Raw genomic sequence first — 22,732 nt, 5'->3', positions numbered from 1 at the left:
CCACCCCTCTCCCCGACGAACTCCCTTCATCATCCTCTCACGATTCCTTTCATTTCCTAATGACACAGCACTGGCAACAACCGCTCCAGCGCAGTGCGATTACAGGGAGAATCGTGCCTGGAGCCCCACTGACTTGTGTGGGCTGAGTGACACACAGCACAGCTCCCCCTCACAAGAACGAGCAGCCTTAACCCGCTCCTGTCCGCAGAGCTTGGCGACAGGGGTGACTAGCTTTTCGATGCCAACATCTGTCCAAAGCACAACTGCCTGAGCCATTCATGCGCAACTCTACTCAGCCAGTATTATGTACAGTAATTCACCAGCTGGCTCGTCTCTGATCCTCATGCCTTCCAAGTGCCCAGCTCGCCTGCCTTCATGGCCATGCCCTCTTGCTCCTGACCTGGCAGAGCTTTCAGAAAACTGCTGTCCCTTCACGATTCACAGGTCTTCATGACTGAAGGTCAGACGGATACAATCCATTCAGCTAACTGCTTCTTCCAGTACAGGGCCCCGAGGGAGCCAGAGTCTATCCTGGCGGACGAGGGCTGGAAGGCAGGACACACCCTGAAAGGGTCTGCAGTCCACCACAGGGCACACAGAAACAGACTCACACACCAGGGTCAATTTTCACAGTAGCCAACTAACATTAACCTGCCAACATGTCTTTCGACTGTGGGAGGAAACCCATGCAAACACAGGGAGAACATGCAAACTCCACACAGACAGCACCCAGGGAACTGAACCCAGGAGCCCAAGTGGTGACAAGGCGGTGCCAACATGCTGCCCCAGATGGATACCCAAAGGAGTCTCCAAAAGTAAAGCAATGAACCCCACATCTGTAGCCTGTCTCTAATCATTATTTCCATAAATTAACATCACAAAACATCTTTTCTTTTTGCTGGAAAAAAGGCCCCTCTCAAACTGTTTACAATGTCTTCTCTCAGCATGAGGGACACGCTGAGGGGCTGCTTTTGAACGGTACGCCCCAGGCTGGCTTTTTAAAAACGGACCTTGGTGTTTACTGACACACCGGTAAGCTTTTCGATATTCCTGCCATCGATCTGACGTAGTGAATCACCGATAAGTGTTTAGGAGAGTCATTGTGAATTAGGTTTTATATACTATTTATCATTAACAAAAGCTTAAAAGCCACTTAACTACATTACTAACCGCAATGAAATGCTAATACTACATTATTTATGAACAATTGATTTCATTACTGTGATTCCTCTGCCAGGTAAGTGAGCTAAGTCTTCAATCTGGCAAAGGTGTGCCTGATTGAAAAGGTAAAGTCATTCCATTTGAAGAGCAACATGAAACTTCCTTCCTATCATAACACATCCAGGTGAATATGGAATTTTGGGCACACCTTTCGTGTGACACTTTGGCCCCTTCTTGAGACGGCTCTATAAGAGGGCCCCAGGTCTTGATCCTGGAGGGGCAGCACCGGAATAATCCGGAAACAAGCTGAATTCCAGCCTTGACTATCGGAATTCTTCCTCATTAAGGTTTTCACTAGGAAACAAAAAAAGCTGCAGCTAAGTTCTTGAAAAAGCTGTAGCACTACATTAGGAATTATGCTGGTATCAGTTTTAAAAGCCCTGGTTCTTGCACTTAAACCTCGGGGAGATTAAGGTGACACAGCGCCGAGCACGTCTTGTCACTTGCGGTGATGAGCCTAAGGAAGTCGTCTGTCCGTATTCACCAGCGAGGCATCAGAACTCTGAATTAGCAGCAGCAGCCCAGACCGAACCCTTTCCGTGCTCAGAGCAGCCCATGAGCACACATCTCATTATCGCCCAGCGCCGGCTCTGCAGGGCGCTACACGGCCCACTGAGGCTGGCCTCTCCCAGCACATCTTCTCTCACCGGCACAGCCAAAGCCAGACCAATTTCAAGATACTAAGACATGATATGCAACAGACACATAGCAAAGCCACAAAATGGAGCAGACTCAAACACCAAGTCCATGATCTCAGCCTTGTGGGTGCAGCTCCTTGTGCAGAAGACTGATGTTGAGGACAACTGGAAAAGATCTGCACCTGGGGTGGCTGCTCACTTTAACAAAGGTGGGCTCTCATACCAAGCACGCCTTCTGTTCCTGTCCAGTCCTGATAGCGCTGGGCAGTAACCCACACGCCTCTGAGAGGACGGGCCGTGCAAGGGGAGGTACTGACAGGCACCAGGACTCGGGTCGGAGGATTTGTGACTGACTCTTTGGCTCAGGTTCCTATAAGCAGCCGATTCAAAGCACTAATCACCCAGGAGATCAGAAAGCAGACATCATGAAAGTCGTGGAGGGGAGCCTGAAAGGGATTTTTACAGTGCGATTTCTAAACTAATCCTAATACTGCCATACAGCCATACACAAGAGGATTGGGTGGGATTGCCTGTTATCCAGTGATTTGGGATTTATTTACCACGACTGGTAAATCACATTGGTTGTTTTATACTGGGTTTTAATGAACCTAACAAATCTCTTTCACATCTCAGACATTCCTTAAGCCTTTGTCAACCACAGCGAGAGTAAGGTTTCTACTTGGTTGTTAGAATCTCACAATAACACTGAACTTCTGTCCACTGCTAATTGTTTGGTGACGGGATATTCTGCCGCAATTAAGGTAGAAGGTAGAAGGTTCTAATAGGGCCAAGTCAGACTGCGGCATGGACTGAGGTGGTTCCCCTGGAGTCCTGCGCTTGCTCAGCAGACACACTGTGCCCTGCGTCTCCCTCCTCCTCATCCCTCCCTCACGACCAGACTCCTGCTTCCTGGAACAGCAGGCCCTGACCTGGGTCCGTGCCTCGGACACAGGAACACCTGAACATCCGAAGACCATTTCCTTTCCCTCCTCTCCTGCCAGAAACACTCCAACACTTCGGCAATGTAAGGCCAGGCGCACCACTCATGGGGGTGTCCTGTTCATCAGCGCAGGAAATAAACCCCGGAGCTAGTGTCTGCAGAACCTGCACGGGTTCCCATACGGAGCTGCTTCCCAAAGAAAACTCTGAAATCGCCTTCCCGCTTCTCTGAGTCCTAACCTACATGGTCAGACTCTTGACTGAAACGTCAAAGCGCTTTTAATGTTCTTTAATTGATGTTTTGCTGCTTTTGGGTATAATGGGAAACTCAGCTTGAGCTGGCCTTGGGATTCAATGGTGCCTGGAAAATTATTACAGAAAACCCCTCCACCTGCAACAAATCCATTTAATGTTCATCTAAGCCAGACGGGGGAGGACAGGAAAGGAGTGGATTATCTGTGTTCTTACTGCAGTATGTCTAGTTTTCTCTGTTTTGCTGGGAGCTTTACTATTCTTGCAGGGAATCCCATAGGACTGGTAATGAATAACTGAGCGCCGATATCTGAGGAGAGAGACCCTGGGGCCTCTGAGACTCTTCAAGGCTCTATCCCACACTGTCTTGCACTGAAATCTCACAAGAAATCTCACAAGTTAAAAAGACTTTGCTGCACTGGTTACTGTTAAAAAAATCTCCTTAAAAAATAGGAATAACAAATAATAACATGAGGTTTAAAGTTATGTCTCATTTTTATTTCCCAAAAATGCAATATTGAAGAAATCAAACGTCTCTTGAGGAACTGGAGAGCCAATGAAACACACTGCAGCCCAGATTGGTTGGGGCTGAGGCTGGGCTAGGGCTCATTTTAGGGTTAGAGTTATGGGCTGCAGCTAGGGACTGGGTTAGTGTTAGTGTTAGAAGAAGGGTTACCTATAAAGCCAAGTCTTAAACACATGGCATTTCCAGGCTTTGTTGAATATATAAAGAAAGACAAGTGGTAATTCCCCATTTCAAAAAAAAGAAAATAGAAAAGTCCATCAGGTCAGTATGAAGACAATATTAACAATGACACTCGCAGTCTCCTGGACACCTGTATGCAGAGGAGTTGAAGGGAACAGTAAGTGTTACCTCCGAGACAAGACTATTGCACCAGACTATAAAGCACACAGCAGCACCGCGGAGCCGGCAGCCTTTTTCTGCTGAATATCCACAGTCCAGCTGGCCTTCCCTTGCGGGCACAGCCAGCCTTACTGGCTTCCAGTGCACAAGCTGGGCAGGAAGATGCACTGGGACCTGTCAGTCACAGAGGCTGCTTTGCATCTTTAAAAAAATGCGACTGCACATTTGCCTAAGAGCCGACGATAAACAAACAGGCTCCCACCGCAGCTGAGCCACAGCCGACCGAGGAGAGGAGCTCAGGAGAGCAGCTGCGAGGAGTGAGAGGAGTGAGAGCAGCCTGAACAGGCTGTCTGAGAGGCTGACATGATGCCATTTTCATTCTGCTGGGAACTGAAGTTCATTTAGATCTACCGATCATTTAGAACCGATCATTTAGATCTACTAAACAATGTGGAGAAGCAATAAAAATAAAACACAGATGTAGGTCGCTGAGATCAGTCCCGTAGCCGAGACCTCAGCGATTACCCCCAGCACTGCTTGTCCCCACTGTATCCCCCTGACACCACTGGAGGGCTGGAGGAACCGGGACTCGAACCCTCAACCTGGGAGCTACAAGCCCAAAGGCTCACCCACTGCTTCACACTGAGCGCATGGTAAATCATCTTAAAATGCATTCCATACATTTTCACAATGTATGTGAACGCCCAGAGAGCCATTTTAAGTGAAAGTGTTTATCTGAAATTTACTTGCCCAAGTTTTGTTTTAGATGTGTTTTTTTTTTCCCAACCCAGACTGCTTGGCTGAATCCGCATGCAAGGAGATCGGATCCTGTCGGGACCTTTCTGGCTGGCCCGGGAACTCCCTGCCGCTCGGAGTCGGAGGCTCCGGTGGATCAGTTGACCCCAGGAGAGCGGACGGACTGCCCACAGGTTACTCTGCCCCTTCCGAAGCGCCGTGTGAGTGGGCACGGCAGCCTGAGGGCAGGACAGCTGGCACTGCGGAGTGCCCACACACACCTGGGCGTCGGGCAGCCACTGTGACGTCACCTGAGGGAAGAGCCTGCTCTCTCACTGCGCCTGACAGGGCTCATATAAACCTCTGACTATCAGATTAAATACCTTTACTTCCGTGCCAGGAGCCCCAAATGATTTCATCTGACCTGGTCATTTTCCTAAATATAAGCATTCTGGCGATGTATGAATTCACACATGTGCCCGTGATTTCGGGGGACACGACCACTCTTGCTCTTCCAGAAAGGATGAAATGTGTCCCAGACCGTGGCCTCTATAACTGATTTATTTTTAGAGTTTACAAAGTTTACAAAAATATCTACTTTCAATAAACAAAAAGAAGCAACAACAACTGCCGTGATGGACTGTAACAGAGAGGGCTTTGACTTCTCTCTCTGCTAGCTTGACTGCTGAGGGGTGTTTGTGTCCAGCTCAGGCCCTGCACGGTGAAAAATGAGAGAAGGCTGTTTTGCTCTGCCTGTCCACCTGGTTCCTGGCAATAATCAATCCTAGAATCTCATCCAGGCACTTTTGGAATTCTCCCAGAGAATGTGGGACGGGTCAGTTTGTTCCAAAACAGTCCCAAGCCTGAGTAAAGACATTCTGATTTCAGCCTTGAACTGCTCTCTAGATGTGTGGGGTTGGTCTGCTTCTCCCAGACGCCCACAGAAACACGCCTCTGGGAGCCCAGCTGTACAATGAGCCTGCCTTCATCAGGCCTGCTGCCAATGAGCCACGAGTCAGGAACAATCACTTCAGGGGCATCGGGAAAGTCCTCCAATGGAATCGTTGAATATCCAAGTCGTGTCACCGTATTGAACCCAGAGCCAGGTGGCATCAGCAGCGTCTGTGCCACCGTGCTGGAGCAGAGGGGGTTGGGATCCTAGCCCGGGGCCGAGAGCCGAGCGCTGGCAGAGACGGCCCCAGGAGATAATCCCTGAGCTGCAGGGGATTAAGGGATTGCTCTGAGAAGTCATTTCCCTGACAGGGGTAGCCCAGCTGGAGGGGGGCAGGGGCCTGGGGCAGGCTAGGGCACTTTCTCCCTGCGGCGGATCTCCCAGGCCTGCTAATGCAGCAGTGCTCGAACCTGGTACATTTGTAACCAGGGTGTCACTGATGACGTGCTTACACTGCATCTCCTCATTAACTGCTTTGTGATTGTGTGTCTTTCAAATCCTTTGATGTGTGTTTAGAAGAAAGACAGGCACACAATGCTTTATAAGCAGCTCCCGGTGTGTAGCTACCCCTCTCCTGTTCTCTCCTCTCTCAGCCAGGACTGAGATGTCAGGATACAATGTTAAAAGAACCTTCAGTATCACAAAGGAAGATTCAGGGAGAATATGAACTCGACACACAGGAGAGAGGTTCCAACGCTGAGCTTCTGGCTACAGCGCTTTTCTGCCTCTGCGCCGGTCAGGAGAGGTTTAGGGGTTCTGTCCCAGAGAGACAATGGAAGGCTTCCTGTCTGCCTTAGGATTTAATTTCTTGACTGAACAAAGTCATCTCAGCAGACATCCCCTGATGAAGTGAAACACGACGTTGCTAAAGCCGATACACCAGCCACTCATCGTCAGATCAGTTACCTCCCCAACCAGCCCAGCGAGACGGGCCAGTGGGCTCCCCTGCTGGTCAGCCGTCAGCCCCAGGAGCTCACCCAGGCCTGAGTGCTGCAACACAGCTTTCTATTCCCTCCTGCAGGCGCCAGGGAGCCAAAATTCCAGCTGTCGGTCTTTATTTGTGCCCATATTCTCTCCTTAACATTACAGCACAATTCATTGTGATCTACAAGACTCCGCTGTCTGCTTTTATTATGCTGCTACTGCAGAAATCAGGGGTCTGTCTGATCTGCATTCAGAACTCAAGGCTACACCCAGCCTGACCTCTGTGTTTTGTTTTTCCATTAATGTTGTTCGTTCCGGAGAATTTCTTAACCGATAGAACAGAAAAGGCAAATATAAGCACTAACCTCCGTCATGCCTGATAGGATGGCTTTATCTCCTTTCTGCTCTGGTAATATTTCAAGTTCTGAACAGGTGGCATTGCTTTACCCCAAGGGTTGTGGGAGTATGGAACAAGCTGCCCAGCCTCCTTGAAGCCAATATTCTGGCTTCTTCCAAGCAACAGCTTGATAAGCTCCCTGGATCACTTTGCTACTTAAAAGCAAACGATCATGCTGGCCTTCCTCTTGTTTGAAAATGTTAGTATATTCCCAGGATTTCCCCCAAATCCTATTTAAGATGTTTTCTAGATGTGTGTGCTCTTGTTGTATCCATGCCTTGTACACTTTTACAATGGCTTTCAGAAAACAAAGGCGTTGTCAGGTTTATTTTGGAGGTGACCTTTAACCTGCTAACTCCACAGCACCGCGAGACAAACGGAGCCTGTGGCTGGTCTGCCCAGGACTCCACGAGCCCAGACTCTCAAGATGCTTGTTGTCACGGAAACCGCTCCATCACTCAAGCCCTGTCACTTAAGTCAAGCCAGGGCCTGGCGCTGGTACGTCTGCCCTCTGTGCCTGGCTTGTGGCCGTCTTGAAATATACACACTCCTTACGTTAAAGCATTCACTCCCTCTTCATTACTTCAACATCAGTGTTAGAACTATCCAGCTCCTACAAGAGGCCGTATGTGAAACTTCAGGTCAAACGTCTGGATGGAAATGTGCTTTTTGTTAGGCTGCCTTTCGAAGCGATGTGTCTTGTCACAGCTCCCCTCTCTCTGTGTCTGTTTTAATATTACAGGATTGTGTTGATGCTACCATAGCAGAATTTGATTGAAAAAACAAACAGCCTCTGACAATAAAAGCACTCAGGGTAATTGAGCAGTGGCTGGCAGGAGCAGGTCGATCGATCATTTTCCCTTCAATTAACCAGAAAGCCCTCTCCTGCTGTTGAGAGGACGGGACAGGGCTCTTTTAAGCAAATGAGAAAGAAAAGAACGGCTCATAAAAAAGACAGCCCTGCATATCCTTGAGACGTGTTTCTCCCCTTCGTTACTGGGCGTCTCTGCAAACCGCAATCAGAAATGTTGGAGAAGCTACTGCAGCCTCAGCTCATGGGACAAAATGATGGACATGAATTATGGACACACAACGAAGGAAAATAGGAAAGATTCCGATAAGGAAGCCATCCATCCAGCCAGCCTGTACTGGGAGTGGGTACCTTTGGGAAGTCAGTCTGCGCAGGAACCTCTGCATACAGCTGCGCAGCTGTCGGTAGAGGTTCCTGCAGCTGTTTGTACGCAGGACCCTCTGCGCAGGCGACGTGCTGGAATGGGAGCTTTGTGAGTCTTCCTCACATTGCGAGGGAGTCTCTGAGGTACATGAGCCACGCAGGTGCAGGTGACATTTGGAAGCCAGTCCCCCGGGCAGCTGCAGCAGCCGAGAGCCTGAAGCCTGCACTCCATCAGTGTCAGACACACGGGGGGAGGGGGGCCGGAGCAGAGCTGAAGGAAACCGCATGTTTGACCCACAAAAGTCTTTCCTTCGCTTGTGGAAGCTTATTCCATGGCTAAATATACACAGCACTCAGGCACGACCTGAACAGACATCATTTTATGACAAGAAAAACATTTCTGGGGGAGAAAGTAAATCAAAGAAGTCTGCACTTCTCTTAAAGACAAGATGCGAGGAGGGCAGCTCACCCAGGTGCTCTGGTGGGCTTTAATGAGATACAGCTCGGTTACAGAACACTGCTAATGCTCTTAAAGTGCTTCCTTTCCCCACTTAATACAAAGCTTGACAATAGATACATTTACCTGATGTGACTCAGAGACCAAAATGCAGCTCACGTCTTCAAGGTCACTTAGTGTTCTCAGCTTGGATACTGGGTTACATGTGGACAGATCTAGGTTGTGTGGATCTCAGACAGGCAGTACTAGCTGCACTGAAGGTGGCTCCTAACACTGCAGCCTACTGATTGCTAGTCTTTGAAGGCTGGAGGTTTTATCTGCTATCATCATTTCTGCCTGTCCTTGATGACAAATAAAAAGGCAACTCCAAGACCAGAGCCCAGAGCAGGTACTGATTCTTCTCTTCTTCATGTGATCACAGCCACTTCAAAGCACAGAGGGCCGCGGTCATCAACGGGGCCTCACAGTACAAAGGCACAATTCTGCACACGAGCGTATCGGCAGCTCTGGGCTGTGAACTGGAATTAAAGGAGACCTGAGGCGAGGGTGTACCTTCAGCACACTACTCTCAGGGATCTGGGGACCAACAGGGTCACCTTATCCAAAAACACGAGAACCCCCATTGTTGAAATCAAGAGCTAGAACTTCCATCGGTGTGTGAGCCGATGTTCTGACTGAATCCAGGACTCGACTGAGGGGCACGAGGCTCCTTGGCACACAGAGAGAGTGCCACACCGGCCCCTATGCAGCCGAACAGAGAGCTACGAGCCCCCACCGGTCCGCAATGAGACAGCCATCCCATCATCCCCCAGGGTGTGTGTGGCCTGACAGGGGTCCGATGTGGGAGATCAGCACTGCACTTACACATTGATCACGGAATATAAAACATGCGAGGAAAGCTACTTCGCAACCAGCAGACCATTTACCACTTAAAGCATTGTACTAATTGAAGTTTAGACATACTTGCATGTGTGGATGTACACAGATATTTTGAAATATATATCCGTCCACTGTTGGGAAACTGCTCATCTTGCAGAGCCCACTCCAGCCCCGCAGAGAGGCACGGCTCTGAGGATGACGACAGGAGCAGTAACAGCCCGTGGCGGAAGCGTATTTACAGTGTAGCCCAGAGCTCTGCCCAGAGCTCAGCGAACCTGCAGACAGACCCTCAAGCTCAGCACACCGCGGACACGACGCGCCCCCCCGCCGGAGCGGGTCAGAACGGTACGGGAATCTGACCGGAAAAGCATGAAACGGAAATCCGCTGCCTTGTCCATCTTTCATGAGACGCACTGGAGTCGATTCTGCCGCAGGAGCGCAGGCACACCCCGAGGCCTTCGGAGAACACACTGGGGCCCCAGGGGCCCCAGGGGCCGGGCTGGAGAAGAGGCTGGAGCCCTCGGGGGGCTCTCAGATCGACCAGGGCCTCTCCTCCCACCCCCTCCCTGCTCACACATGGCCCCTGTGCCGAGACCACAGCACCCACGACACCCGGGTCTCGGTCCCGCCCCAGGGACTCAAACTGGAGTCAGAGGGATATCTCACACTCCTGCACTGGTGCAACACCTAACTGGGAAATCGTGGTCCTTGAACATAACAGTAATCTAGTGTTAATTTGCTGTCTTACGTTGTTCTTATCTTATCACTAAATTGGTTTTATTGTTTTGAAAGTAACTGCAAAGATAATAGGAAAGGGTGGCCATATCCAGCCTGAAGACACTTTGCTGAGCTGCTTCCTGCTCAGCCCACACACAGCTCTACACAGTGAAGAGAGCTCCCTGATCTCCCCCCAGCGCCCAGCAAAACTCCTCTGCCCCTTGTCTAACTCCTTTCTCCAGTACAGGGTCGCTGGGGCAGCTGGGTCTGGGGAGCACTGGCCACAAGGCAGGATACACCCTGGACAGGACGCCAGTCCATCACAGCACACACAGCCCTGATCACAGGATCCCCTGATCACAGCATCCTCTGATCACAGGATCCCCTGTCCGCAAGCAGAGATCACATGGCTTCCACAGGCACTGCTGAGCTCAGAGCAGCTGGGTCTGGGCAGCCCTGGGTGTGGGAGGGGCGACAGGGGGGTGCCCTGTCGATTTGCATGGCAGATGCGAGGCGAGAGCAAACAGCAGCTCTTTGTTGGGGAGGAGATCTCAACTCCTGATGCCCCCTCAGGCTCCGGCTCCGCCCCACGGTGGCGCTGTGGGCTCTGTCCCTCTCACACCCCTGTCTGTACACCGCTCCCCTGTGCTTTCCTATTGCTCCGGTCCGCCAGGCAGCACGGGCGAGATATCCCGGGAATACCAGCAGGAATACCAGCGGGAACCGCGTCGATTCCACAGCTGGTATTCTATAACCCGCACTGCTCGGGAAAGGAGCGGGATTCATCGGCTCCACGGCACGCACACGCGAGGGACAAAACCACGCAAAGCGGTTCAACACCACGGCTGCCGGCTTCATGACGACATGCAACGGGTCCGCTCAGCTGGAGGTTCAGAAACCAGCTGTAAACGTGTAGCTGCTTCATGCTCTGAGCGGCACTGGTTGTGAAGTCTTTTTCAAGAGTGAACTGTACTTGTACTGTTTTCATTGGTAATAGAGTTATTCACCTTTAAATTGCACGGTGCACAGGTCTCTCTCCTACAGAGCTCTCTATTTTTATAACCCCCTGCGTTACCCAGCCCTGACGGCTGTCTCTGATTGCCGTTATGAGGAGACTATTTGTGGAAGCGCACATGACGTCATTTCTCAGACGCACTAGCCTTCCCACACAGCTCGCCGGCCGGGCTCGGTCTTCAGCGCCGGGACGTATCGGGGCGCCGCTCGGATGCCTTCGCGATCGGCTCCCAGCCGAGACAGGCGGGGAAGACGAGCTCGGGTGCACCTGTCCGCCACACCACGGCGCCCGTCCCTTCGCTGTCTCGTTGTCGAGCTCGTGGCGATGCCCGTGTCCCCCTTGGCTCCTCGCGCTCACGCCTCTCATTCATGCACGGCGCGAGCCGCCGGAGAGGGTGATTCCCCGTTTCCTCTCGTGCTCCCGCCGCGCGCTGTGACGACCCGACGCGCAGTGCACTTTTACACACAGAGCAGGGGCAGACACGATTAAATGACCGGGTGTTGGGACACCCGCCGTTCATTAAAACGTCAGATGTGAAAACCGAATTCCAGCGTGGAGGTTTACATGCAAAAGAGCCTTAAATACTACTTCAAGTCCTCTGTTTAAACCCTTCTCTGCATGCTTGTATAATTGCAAGAATGGTATTTGAATCTCACCTCCCTTCGCCCCCGATACACATACAGGCTAAATTATAAGCAGGGGATGTTTAACACAACGGTCCCACACACTGGATCGACATTACATGCATTAACCTTCCAACATTTTTCAAGTGCCGGGTTCTGTCGGCGCGCTCAGTGCCGCTGTCCCTGAGCGCCCAAGTCCGCTCGCGCTGACCACGAGCACGGACGGCAGGCTCGGGCGCCCCGGTCCACCCGCCTCGCGCCGGCACTTCCTCCGCTACTTTGCGCGAGTTTGCTGCCCGGCTCGGCTCGGGACCCGCCAGCCTGCCCGGAGCCGGAACAGCAGCGCCGAGACGCGCAGAGCGAGAGAGACGGCGCCGGTACTCAACTATTTGCAGAGGTGCTGGAGACTCAGGTCCAGGCACTCGCCTTCCACCTCGTCCTCCGAGACCAGGTCCGGCAAAGGGCGCAGGGGCAGCGGCTCCTCGTCCCCCAGCGCTCCCCTCATCTCGCGGAGGAACAGCTCCAGGAACCTGCGGAAGGTTTTCTCCTCGCTGGCGGAGCCGGCCATCGCTGCTCATTCCTGGAGAGACAGAGACAGATCGAGCCGGGCAAGGGAACTGCTCCGGGGCGCTGCTGGAGAGCTCCCAGTGCGCGGCGGGGGCGCGCGCGCGTGATCAGCGCCCGCACAATGGCCGCGGAGGGGAGGGGGTGCGCGCTCCCGGCGGGGGGGGGGGCGGCGGGGCCGAGCATCACCTTGGAAGAGCGTGCGCGCCGCGCTGGTCGCCACAAAGAGAGTTTCTGCGCCCCTAGACCCCGGTCTGCTCGCAGCCTGTGGACGGGGGGGGGACACTGGCGGTGGAAGGTGACATCTGCCGAGGTGCGAGTGTCCATTCTCCCCCGGCCGGCCGTGAAAAGGAAAATGAATAAAATGAGATAAAATACCTATCCGTTTATTCGGCTACATTGTACACCTTGTATACGGCTATTGTACACTCAGTGCTAGTCTAGGTGAACAGTGACACAGAATAAGCACGTAGGAAAAGACAAGTAGCATCAGGCATCTGTCACACAGGTTCCTCCAGAATACTCAAACACAACAGCGTGTGGGGGTCCGGACTGTGACATTGTCAGGGTTTATTAGAAAGTCTCCACGTCCGTGTCTCTCTCCCCCGTCTTTGATGAAGGACTCTAATGTGCGTTTGAAAGACTGACATTTTCATGAAAGGTTTTGAAAATTCCTCCCGTCTTACTGACGAAAACAACCGTCTCTAATGCCGGTGTTGTTTTGTCTTTTTTGTTGAATTTTTATTATGAAAAAAAGCTTTTTAATCAGTTTTTTTTTAAATAAACACATTTCTGTTCGTTAGCACCGGACTTGCCCGACGTCACAGTCGGTGATGCTCCACTGTCTAATACAGTATATAGGACATGAACCGCCACTGTGCTAAAAATACCAGCTGGAGTAGATTCACGGCCTCGTTAACTCCTTCGTGCCTGCGGGCTGAGCCACTTCGGCCCTCCTGCGATACGGTCAAGAGCCGGGGCTCTTCTGAACCCGGGTGCGATTCCTTTCCGGCTTGGAGAGACTGCGTAACCGGCTCAGAGCAATTCTCGCAAAAAAACCCCACCGACAGCACGGACCAGGGCAGCCTTGGCTCTCCGGCCGATCGGTCAGGCAGCGGCGCTGCAGCGGTCAGTGTCCGCGCGTGCAGACTCGCGCTAAATAATTAACAGGTTCGTGCTCATCAGAGAGAGAGCGCGCCACGCGTCGGCGAGCCGCCCTGAAGGTAGAGGTGCCCTCCGCGGTTTATATCGGACAGAGGAAGACACGGACCGGCCTTCCGTACGGAGCTGTGTCCCCAGTAACGGGCAGACCGGCTTCCTACCGACCTCAAGCGCGTCGGCTCGCGTTCACACCCTGCGACACCTCGAAACAGGTCCCCCGGGAGAGCGAGGGAACACGACTCGCCTGCTGTGTCGATTTTTACACAGAATGAGATTCAGCTCGGCACGAACGACTGCTTTACAGACTTCTTCAGAGTGGTGTAGGGGCTAAACTTTTAGGACGCAATTCAATCAGTGTACTCTGGGAGCAGGTGCGCGGTGAAAATGAGAAACAACGGAAGAGAATTCTTGACTCGGGGTCGCGGGGCGAGACCGGGCTGCAGCCTGAGCCCAACACTGCTGAACATCCACAGAGAAAAGACCAAGTGATTCTTTTTGGCTGTGTATTCATGGAAGCTGCATTTAAAGATCAAATAATATGAGGCAAAAGTATCTCATTTAATCTTTGTTCTCTGGATATTATTGTGCATACTGTATAGTATTTGTTGTGTTTAGTCAGGTGAGCGTAAGTATGGAGGTAAATTCCCAGCACTTTCAATAACTGCTTATTCAATTCAAGGTCACGGCAGCCCAGAGCCTACCCCACCAGCAGAGTGTGCAGGGCAGGGTACACGCTGGACAGGACACCTGTCCATCACAGGACACACACAAACACACACCCTGGCCAGGACACTGGTCCATTACGGGACATACACAAACACACACTCACACCAGGGCCCAGTTTCTCAGAAGCCTGTTAACCTTCCAGTAGAAATATGAACTGTGATAGCAAATGTGAACACAGTGAGAACACACAGACTCCACACAGACAGCACCCCAGGAACTGAACTCAGGGCTCCTGTGCTGACCACTGCACCACTGTGCCTCTCTACTGGGACAAATTCATCGAATATAAATACAAGTAAGTAAATGAAACTAGTGTACAATTGGAGTTTGGTCACATACCCCTTCCCTGCAATAACTGCTCCAGGTCTGTGACCCATCGACATCACCGGACTCTTGATATGTTCCTTCAAGATGCTTTGCCGAGCCTGAACTGCAGCCCCTTCAATGTGGTCAAGCGGGCACTGTTCTCTGGACCGTTGTCCTGCTGCCGGGAGGATTGCAGCCCAATGAGTTGGGGGCATTCTTTTGGACGGGGCAGACATGATGTTTCTAGAGACGTCACATCTTCAGTCAAGACCAGGGAGCCTGGCCAGGGGCAGCAGAGTCACGCCCCACCTCGCTCACGGGCACGGCACTGAGGATCGCTCGCAGTTCCTCTGTCCCACACGTCTGTCTTTCTGTCACTTTCCTCAAGGATTATCCTCGTCTCGTCTGTCCGGAACACTTTGTTCTATAAGAGCTGTGGATCATCTTTGTACTTCTCTGCAAATTCTAATCTGACCTTTCAGTTTTCAGTGCTGAAGAGGGGGTTGTATCTTGCAGTGTAGCTCACAGTGAATCAAGATACTCTCACCTGTCTGCACTCTTTGGCTCTTTAGGACTGTTCACTCTGATGATTTTTCTGCCATCAGTTGCTTTCATCCTCCTTGAATGAGCTGGTTTCTGCCTATTGTTTACTCCTGCAGTGGTTTCCTTCTTTTTCAAGACAGCCCACGTTACTGAGTGTGGATGCAGTGGGACACACATTCTCTCCACAATGTTTCGAATCGGAATTGTCTCTTGCTCTCTTCTTAATCACAGAAAGCCCTCCAGTCTTCATCTCCATTTATGGCATCTAACTCCAGAGGCAGATGTAAAAAGCCAATTCCAAAGGCTGGAGCAAAGAGTCTGTCTCGCAGGGTTTTGTGACGTCCGTAAATGTCAGTGCCAATAAAGCTCTTTGAGTTTGAAAGATGGTGAGCATCCATGAAGAGGGAGAAGGGGAGAGGACAACACCAGTCCTGAATCAAATACAGTGATCTCTACTGGCACAACCGATTCCAACCAACAGTCTCAAGATTGTTTCAGTACCTCCACCACTGGTCTGCCCTTTCCTGTTGAGGTAGTTGATACAAACACCCACCCTCCACCAGAGGGAGCTACACACCTTTCCCTCTAGGCAACACCCTCAACACTACGAAAAGGCTGCAATTGAACAGAATGCCCTGGGCATCCTTCTCTTACCCCGTTGAAGAAATCCCCAAAGGCCTATCTTCATTAATAATCTGTAGATTCAGAAATCACATTGTTTTCAGTTTAAAAGGTTGTGTTGCTTTAAACCAGTGTGGCAGAATTGAATCAGCATGCTTTAACCAGGAAAGGATGTATTTATTCCTCTTTGACCTTTTTCTAGACAATAAAAACAGACCTTCATAGTAGAGTGTTAATACACATTGATTATTAAAAATGAGGCACCTTAAAAACAAACAGTTTTCACTTCTTTGAGCCTTTTAACCATTCCTTACCCATTATGTGAAAAAAAACTATTTCCACCAAAAAGCTGATGAATCTTGCCACAGCTTCTATGTGGGTGGTGCTGTGAGGATCCCATCACAGCGGCCTCTCTGCTAAAAAGGAATTTATAGAATCCTCTCTCTGTGCCGTTTGGTTCTCTGCCTTTTTTGGGAGCACCTGATGCACGTGGTGCCCAGTCACTGAGTCCCACACTCAACCAAAAGGGATTTCAGATCTCGCTGCCCTCCGTCACATTCCCTCCAAGAGCCTGGGCTTCATCAATGCGTCATGTGAGTTGTGCATCCACACAGTTACACAAACTCTGCAAGGCCCTCAAAGGTGGAGAGAAAAGACCAGTAGCAATCAAATGTCAAAATCAGCATGTAACTGATACACATCGCCACGAACCCTTCATGCTGACCAGAACATCCTGAGTACGGGTACAGCACCAGCACCTGTGTTTCCAAGATTGAAAAATGTGCATCGAGCTAGAAAAATAAAGTGTGTTAGACAGTACTATGTTCAATTTTATCTGTCATGTTAGAATTTTAATGTGTACACAACTGAACAAACATGATGAAGTTTTTGTAAACCATTTTGTCGCTCCCTGGCGAAGGGCAGGCTCATTAACATGCACAGATGTTTTTCTGTGGATATTACTCCCACTTCCACGTCACCCTCACTCAAAACAGGGGCCTCCGAGTGGCTCCTTGGAGCAGTCTCACAATTGTGATCATGAGCCTGGCTAGAGCCCTGGAGATTCTGGGATTCGTCGTCCTGGACTCTCATGGCTCACGGGAAACACAGAGACCCCTGTGGCCACACGGACGCCTGCAGGCACACGGTGCAGGTCTGCGGTATCTGTGATGTTTTCAGACCTGAGCGGCGCAGAGGTGAGAGGGCCAGAGGAGCCTTCCTTTGCCTATGCAAAAAAACAGCTATTGCAAAATGGATGAGTAAAAATACCTAGTCAATCTAAACTGTAAAATAAAATGCAATGATTCTATAAATATAATTTAGAACATATAATTGATCTAATAAGCAAGGCGAGCCCCTGATCAATGGAGAATGGGGTTCACACCAGGCCATCTCCACCATGCCTCTTTAAGAAAGATTGCTTTAGAGCCTGGAGGCGTCTTAACTGCGTTTTCTGTCCCGTGACAAGACAATCGTTGATCCCAGCCCTGGGCTTGCCACTGCCTCACTTTCCTGGAGGAGACTTTCTCTTCACTCCTGGAGCAGGTGACCAGAACTGGGATTGTGTGGACAGGGCCTGCGCCTTACTGGGCTCGCGTCGCAACCCTGCACTGCAGGAGCTAGAGGGGGATTCTAAAACGAAAAAAAACCCCAAAGCAAATCCACTGTGCTCGCATGATAAGCCAGATTCATATCTTGCAAAAGACAAAGAGCCAGCAATTTAAAAGCGAAACCCCTTTCAATATCTATATTGCTCTCCCTCCGAAACCAGGACAGATAAGGCCAAGCACTCATATTTCACCTGACTGCCGAATGCCCCTCCTGAAGCCAGCTATTAAGTGTATAATTTAATTACGAGATGCACCGCAAGCGCTCTCAGCCAGTGATGGGCGGGTGAAATACTGCCTGTGCAGCCCACTGATGGACTCGCCTGAAAGAGGCTCTTCAAGGACTAATGAAAGTGCTACCAAAGTCAGTGAAGACTGGGCCAAGCCTGAGGGGGAGCTATCCGAGTACAGGGCCTTGTTTTTACCTTGTGTATACCCAACTGCCTCTTTCACAGGGCCCTGAGCTCTGCAGCTATCAGAACTAAATGTAAGAGGGAGAGATTAATCAGTCAAGTGTAACCCCACCTTCATGTCAGCAGTGTGGATGGATGCATTAACATATTGCTCCATTATTGGAAACACAGATGGCCAAGTGAGATCAGGGGTGATTAAAACTTAAGGAGAACCATATATAAAGGATTTCATTTACTTTTTCGTAGAACAAAGAAATACACTTATATCTGTGTATTACACACTATATGCAAACAAGAACATCACATATGGAAACAGACATCTACATCTATTATAACCCTGTCCACTGGACAACTGCTTGATTTTTAAATGAAGACAAAAAACCCATAAAAACAGACAACGGCTAACTCCAGTTACAAGTGATGACATTGCCTGGCTCGGCAGAAGACTCTTTCAATAACCCGCCAATCCGGGGGCAGGGGTACTGCTGGACACACAGACACTGAAGGGATCAGCAGGCCTGGGGAGTTAAGGACACGGGGAACCAAGCCCAGCGTCAGGACAACGACTGCCCTTCGTGTGCGGGGGGCCGGCGACTGGACCCCGAAAGCTCTCCCTCGTCTGCACGGGGTCTCTTGCGGGACGTCGGGGGGTCTCCAGAGGGGGCTGCAGAGGGGTCAGCCGAGGGCAGCTGCAGGTCAGCAGGTGGGACGTCCCTGAAGCCCTGAGCCTGCACACGAGAGAGGGAGCAGCACCGTGATCAACCAGAACGAAACGATGCAGCCGTCACGTCAAACTCTCGCCAAGACAAGGCTGACCAGGGGAACGACAATTAACAGCAACAGGCTCAAGACTGCGGCATCAAACTGTGGTTTTTCCTTCTCTTAACTTACAGCTCAACAGGGCACATAGTATTTTAAGATCTTTACAGTTGATATAAAAGCATGTCCTCCCTTGAGTTTGATCCCTCTGTACCAGACCAAATATTCTTCTTCTAGTGAATATATACGTATATAAACAAAGTATTCATCACAATCATCATGAATGATTTAACTGTTCATTTTCCTTTTTGCTTATGCCACTCCACATTATGTATTAAAAGCAAACAGTTTATGTATTAAGTGTATGTACTACTGACACTAACTGTTTGCTTATAACAGGCAGCATCACGTAAACATCCATTCATTTTATTTTGTGAGCCTTCAGATGAATATCCTGTTACAGGTGCAAAGATGCGGTAGACATCTGGCACAGATCTCTCGTCAGCTTGTCCTTGAACAGACGAACCAATGGCTCTCTCGCCACAGCAGTCTACGCTGCTCGTCAAACCCATTCATGCTCTGTTGACACAGGTGGGAGCTGCACTGTCAAACTCTCCGATCACAAACATCCGAAACACTCTTCCCCCTGTTCACCGCGGTGCTTTTCAGCCAAGCCACCACAGCTCAGATCCACCTCACTCACTTCCACCACTGCAGCAGTGAAGAACTGGAAACGCAGGAGCAAACAGTTTGAGATAACAGGGGATTATTAACAGAAGGTGATAAAGTGATAAAGTCATAGCACACATGACAGACAGTCCACACGGACTCTTCCCCAGCACGAGCTGTCAATCACACGCCCATGGAGTTCAACAAGCTCCAGCAGTTTCATAAGTTTACTACTTCGGACACTGAGATTCTCTACAGGCGCAAGAGCAGCTGAAGCCTCCGGAGGGTATTTTCACCGTCATACTTAAGGAAAAGAGGAATGTTCATCATTGACTCCTACACACAGGGCACCACAGCTCTCACTCAGAAAGCGAACAGTCCCACAGATTGGAGAATTGCAGATACGTACGTAGTACCAGCATTTCCACCTGCTAAAAGGGGAGGAGAACCGAATGAGCGTAACGAGCATCACATGACACAGGTTGGGCTCAGTGTCTCGGCTGCTGCTGGCTCGAGCTCGGGTCACGTCACTCGAACTTGACCGATCTCTCAAGCAGGCTGGCTGCCAGGGTAGAGCTGGAATAGGTGGACAGGGCACCACCTCTCCTGTCAGGCCACTGAGCCAGCAGTGCAGTCGACACCATGTAGATGCCCCCAGCCCCTTCCCTCTGCTTACTCCGATAGGGGCAGTTTCCCTGAGGGGCCTGGAAGTTGCTTCCAGGGGGGTGAAACTTGAATTCCACCGGCAGTTCCAGATTGGGAGGGTAGAAGATGATAAAACAGGTAATAATTCACCTTTGACAGGGCACGCACAGGCTCCAGGGAAGGCATTTCTGAGTGTTCTGTCTTTAAACACCTCTTATGAAGACTTTGTGTCATAAGCGTGCAGAGGGTTTCTGAAAACAACAGCGTTGCACATGAAAGTGCATCGGGACAGCGGTGAGCCTGCAGTCCTGTCATTCTCCCAGTGGAGAGAGCGTTACAGAGGGCTGCCAGGCAGCACCCGGGACTGTGCCCACGAGCAGGAAGCCCAGCTGGGGGAGTCGGCTGCACTCACTGTGATCTGGAAGGGCACGGTGGCCTCTCTCTGGCTGGGAGACTTGTACAGCGACGCGAACCTGGCAAGAAACACACGATGAGGCTGCAGGCCTGTATCAGAGGCCTCCCCTGAAGGCCCAGCTGTTAGGGCTCCAGCAAGTCTCAGAAGATACACTCCTCACCGTCACGGCAAGAGCACCCCGCAGCCTAGCATAGTGCTCTCCGCTTAATGTGCTGGAGGGCAGCTGATGTGCGCAGTTTCTTTCTGAATCAACTCTTAACTCCAGAGCAGCTCTTTACTGACTTAATGGGCAAATTCTGTACCAATTTAACAGATTCCCCCTATTTTTGCAGGTGCTGGTGCTTTTAAGAGGACGAAACCTGCAGATGTGGTGGCTCACCAGGGCTGGAATCGAATACCTCTGGCCTAGGAGCCGCAGAAGGTATCATTAGGCTGTGCCTTCTGAGTCTAACAGCATGCTGTAACAGGCCATTCCTGGCCTTAAATATTTAAATAAATACAAAAAAATGTAAGCCAATAGAGCAGTTCAAGAACAGAAGTAACACAGACGTCAGACTGAGATGTAGATGTAGGCTCTGGCTTGGAAACCCTGGTAAAGCAGGAAATTACAGTATTCAATAGTGAAGGAGACAACTGAATGCGCCCCTTGTAACTGCACTGGGTGGAAAGGGTGGTCTAAAACATTACACATTAAACAGCATTAATGTACTCAAACTAAATATCCATCATGTTTGTTTCTAGGATTTAAATGAACACAAGCAATCAGTGACATACGATTATGAGTGGTAAAGTACCAAACATAAGGCTCAGCCAAAGTGATTGTGGGTACCTATGGGATTTATCTACAGTATGTCAGTGTATCCATCCCACAGTACACCTACGTAAATATACCAGTCCAGGCGCCCTCCAGCCCCTTCCCTCTGCACACACGGACACGTCACTTGCCCGAAAACATAATTAAAATTATGAATCAAGCTTACTTCAATGTTTAATGCATGTTTGCCCCAAAGTGCAGAGTCATCTTATCCTGGCAGGGGTTGATGAAAGCGAAACACACAGACGTGAATCAGCCGTTCTCTGTTTTCGTTGTTAACGTCCATCAAACTTGAGAAACTTAACCCTCGCCCCACGTGACTCCCAGAACGTGACCTCTGAGCCGCGTGTATGCAGTCCACAGGACCAGTGGACCACTCCGCCGGTCAGTTTTCCCACGCACCCTCTTCCAGAATGCTGCGGCTCACCCGGCAGAGAGGGGCGGACCTGTGCTAAGCGGCGGCTGATGCAGGACACGGGGGACAGGTGAGCAGCGAACCGCCCCTCGGCTGTGCGCGGACTCCTGTCGGCAGGGACAGGGAGGAGGTTCTCCCACATCGGGGTCCCCCCAGCAAGGCGTGCACGCTCACCTGCTCGGCCCCTCCCAGTGCAGCAGGAGCCTCTGTGTGGCGGCGTGGCCCCAGCTCTCACCTGGGAAGAGGGAGCGCGGCAGTCAGGCTGGCTCCGGCCCAGACCGTTTCCACGGCAGCAGCCCCAGGGTGCCGTCTGCGCACGTGCGCGTGTGGAGCTGTGATCGCCTCTTCCGAACAACTCACCTTTTGGGGGCTTCTCCCCTAATCATAATCACACTCATAATTAAAAGCTTTCCAACAGGCGAAGCAAAACAGTTTTTTTTAACACTATGTCAATTCTTTGAAACGAGTGAAGTAGATGAAAGAAACGCAGTGGGCTCACAGCATTTACTTTACACTATTCGTGTTCAACCCAGGTCCTGCAGGGATGGTGCGCCTTTGGGTTTTCACTCCCACTCAGCTCTATAACGCGTTGCCCCAGTTGGTTACTGGTTTGAATGGACCAATTTAACGGCTTCCCCAGACTGTCAGGATCACCTTAAAGCTGCAGGTTCTGAAGAACTGCAGCCACACAGGGCCTCCAGGGCCAGGAGCCAGGCCCTTAAGACCGGCTGTTAAGGGTGACAGTCCTGCTGGCTTTGCCAGGTCTTCTGCAGCCTCTGGAAGAGGATCGATTCCTGTTTTAATTTGCGGAGGTTTGAAGCTGCCGATTTGAGAACGGCTGGGCTGCTGGACTTGGGGGATCACACCTGGGAGGTCCAGCTGTTAGGTCAGTCACTCAGCGCCTCTTCAACCAGCTGTCTCACTCACCTAAAGCAGGCACAAGCATTGATTGGCTTTTCCCCAGTTTTGTCGTCATCTGATTGGTCAGTGCAACCTGGGTAGACAAAGAGGATATTATTAGAGTTAATCACTGGGAAAAAGTCTCAAGGACACAGCTGTCCACAAGAGGGCAGATTATCAGCATAGCAGCAGTAGAATGTCAACAAGATCTTTTTTCCCCACTTCCAGCAGTTCTTCATTTATACTCGAGAGGAGAGAGCAGATGATCGATAAGGGCAAGAATATATTCACTCAGCCCTCTGTGTCAAAAGGGTCTCCTCCTAGGATACAGAAGGAGGTGCGAAATGACAGGGATGAGAACCATCGCCGTCCTACGAACAGAATAC

At 50.7% G+C, this 22,732-nt stretch overlaps 2 protein-coding genes across 5 annotated transcripts in view; both read right to left on the bottom strand.

Moving 5' to 3' along the window:
* The window catches only part of ppm1e (protein phosphatase, Mg2+/Mn2+ dependent, 1E), a 45,433-nt gene extending 30,804 nt beyond the window's left edge, over nucleotides 1–14,629 (bottom strand). Inside the window, exons 1-2 of one of the 3 annotated variants that reach the window (XM_015367642.2) lie at nucleotides 12,542–14,629; nucleotides 12,175–12,368 (exon numbers count right to left, since the gene is read on the bottom strand). In XM_015367642.2, coding sequence (XP_015223128.1) covers nucleotides 12,175–12,356 — 182 coding nt within the window. In that variant the 5' untranslated portion in view covers nucleotides 12,357–12,368; nucleotides 12,542–14,629. Of the gene's footprint in view, nucleotides 1–12,174; nucleotides 12,462–12,541 lie in introns of those variants that run through there. The other 2 variants (XM_006640944.3, XM_015367644.2) reach the window with 2 other exon arrangements.
* A 1,904-nt stretch (nucleotides 14,630–16,533) lies between these two features.
* rad51c (RAD51 paralog C) overlaps nucleotides 16,534–22,732 on the bottom strand; it is a 10,887-nt gene continuing 4,688 nt past the window's right edge. The window contains exons 6-9 of one of the 2 annotated variants that reach the window (XM_015367824.2): nucleotides 22,374–22,440; nucleotides 21,621–21,681; nucleotides 20,215–20,275; nucleotides 16,534–18,457 (exon numbers count right to left, since the gene is read on the bottom strand). In XM_015367824.2, coding sequence (XP_015223310.2) covers nucleotides 18,284–18,457; nucleotides 20,215–20,275; nucleotides 21,621–21,681; nucleotides 22,374–22,440 — 363 coding nt within the window. In that variant the 3' untranslated portion in view covers nucleotides 16,534–18,283. Of the gene's footprint in view, nucleotides 18,458–20,214; nucleotides 20,276–21,620; nucleotides 21,825–22,373; nucleotides 22,441–22,732 lie in introns of both variants that reach the window. The other variant, XM_015367825.2, reaches the window with a different exon arrangement.

Source organism: Lepisosteus oculatus, chromosome 26 (assembly GCF_040954835.1).
Source record: "Lepisosteus oculatus isolate fLepOcu1 chromosome 26, fLepOcu1.hap2, whole genome shotgun sequence".
Classification (NCBI taxonomy): Eukaryota; Metazoa; Chordata; class Actinopteri; order Semionotiformes; family Lepisosteidae; genus Lepisosteus; species Lepisosteus oculatus.
This window is presented reverse-complemented; position numbering and strand designations above follow the sequence as displayed.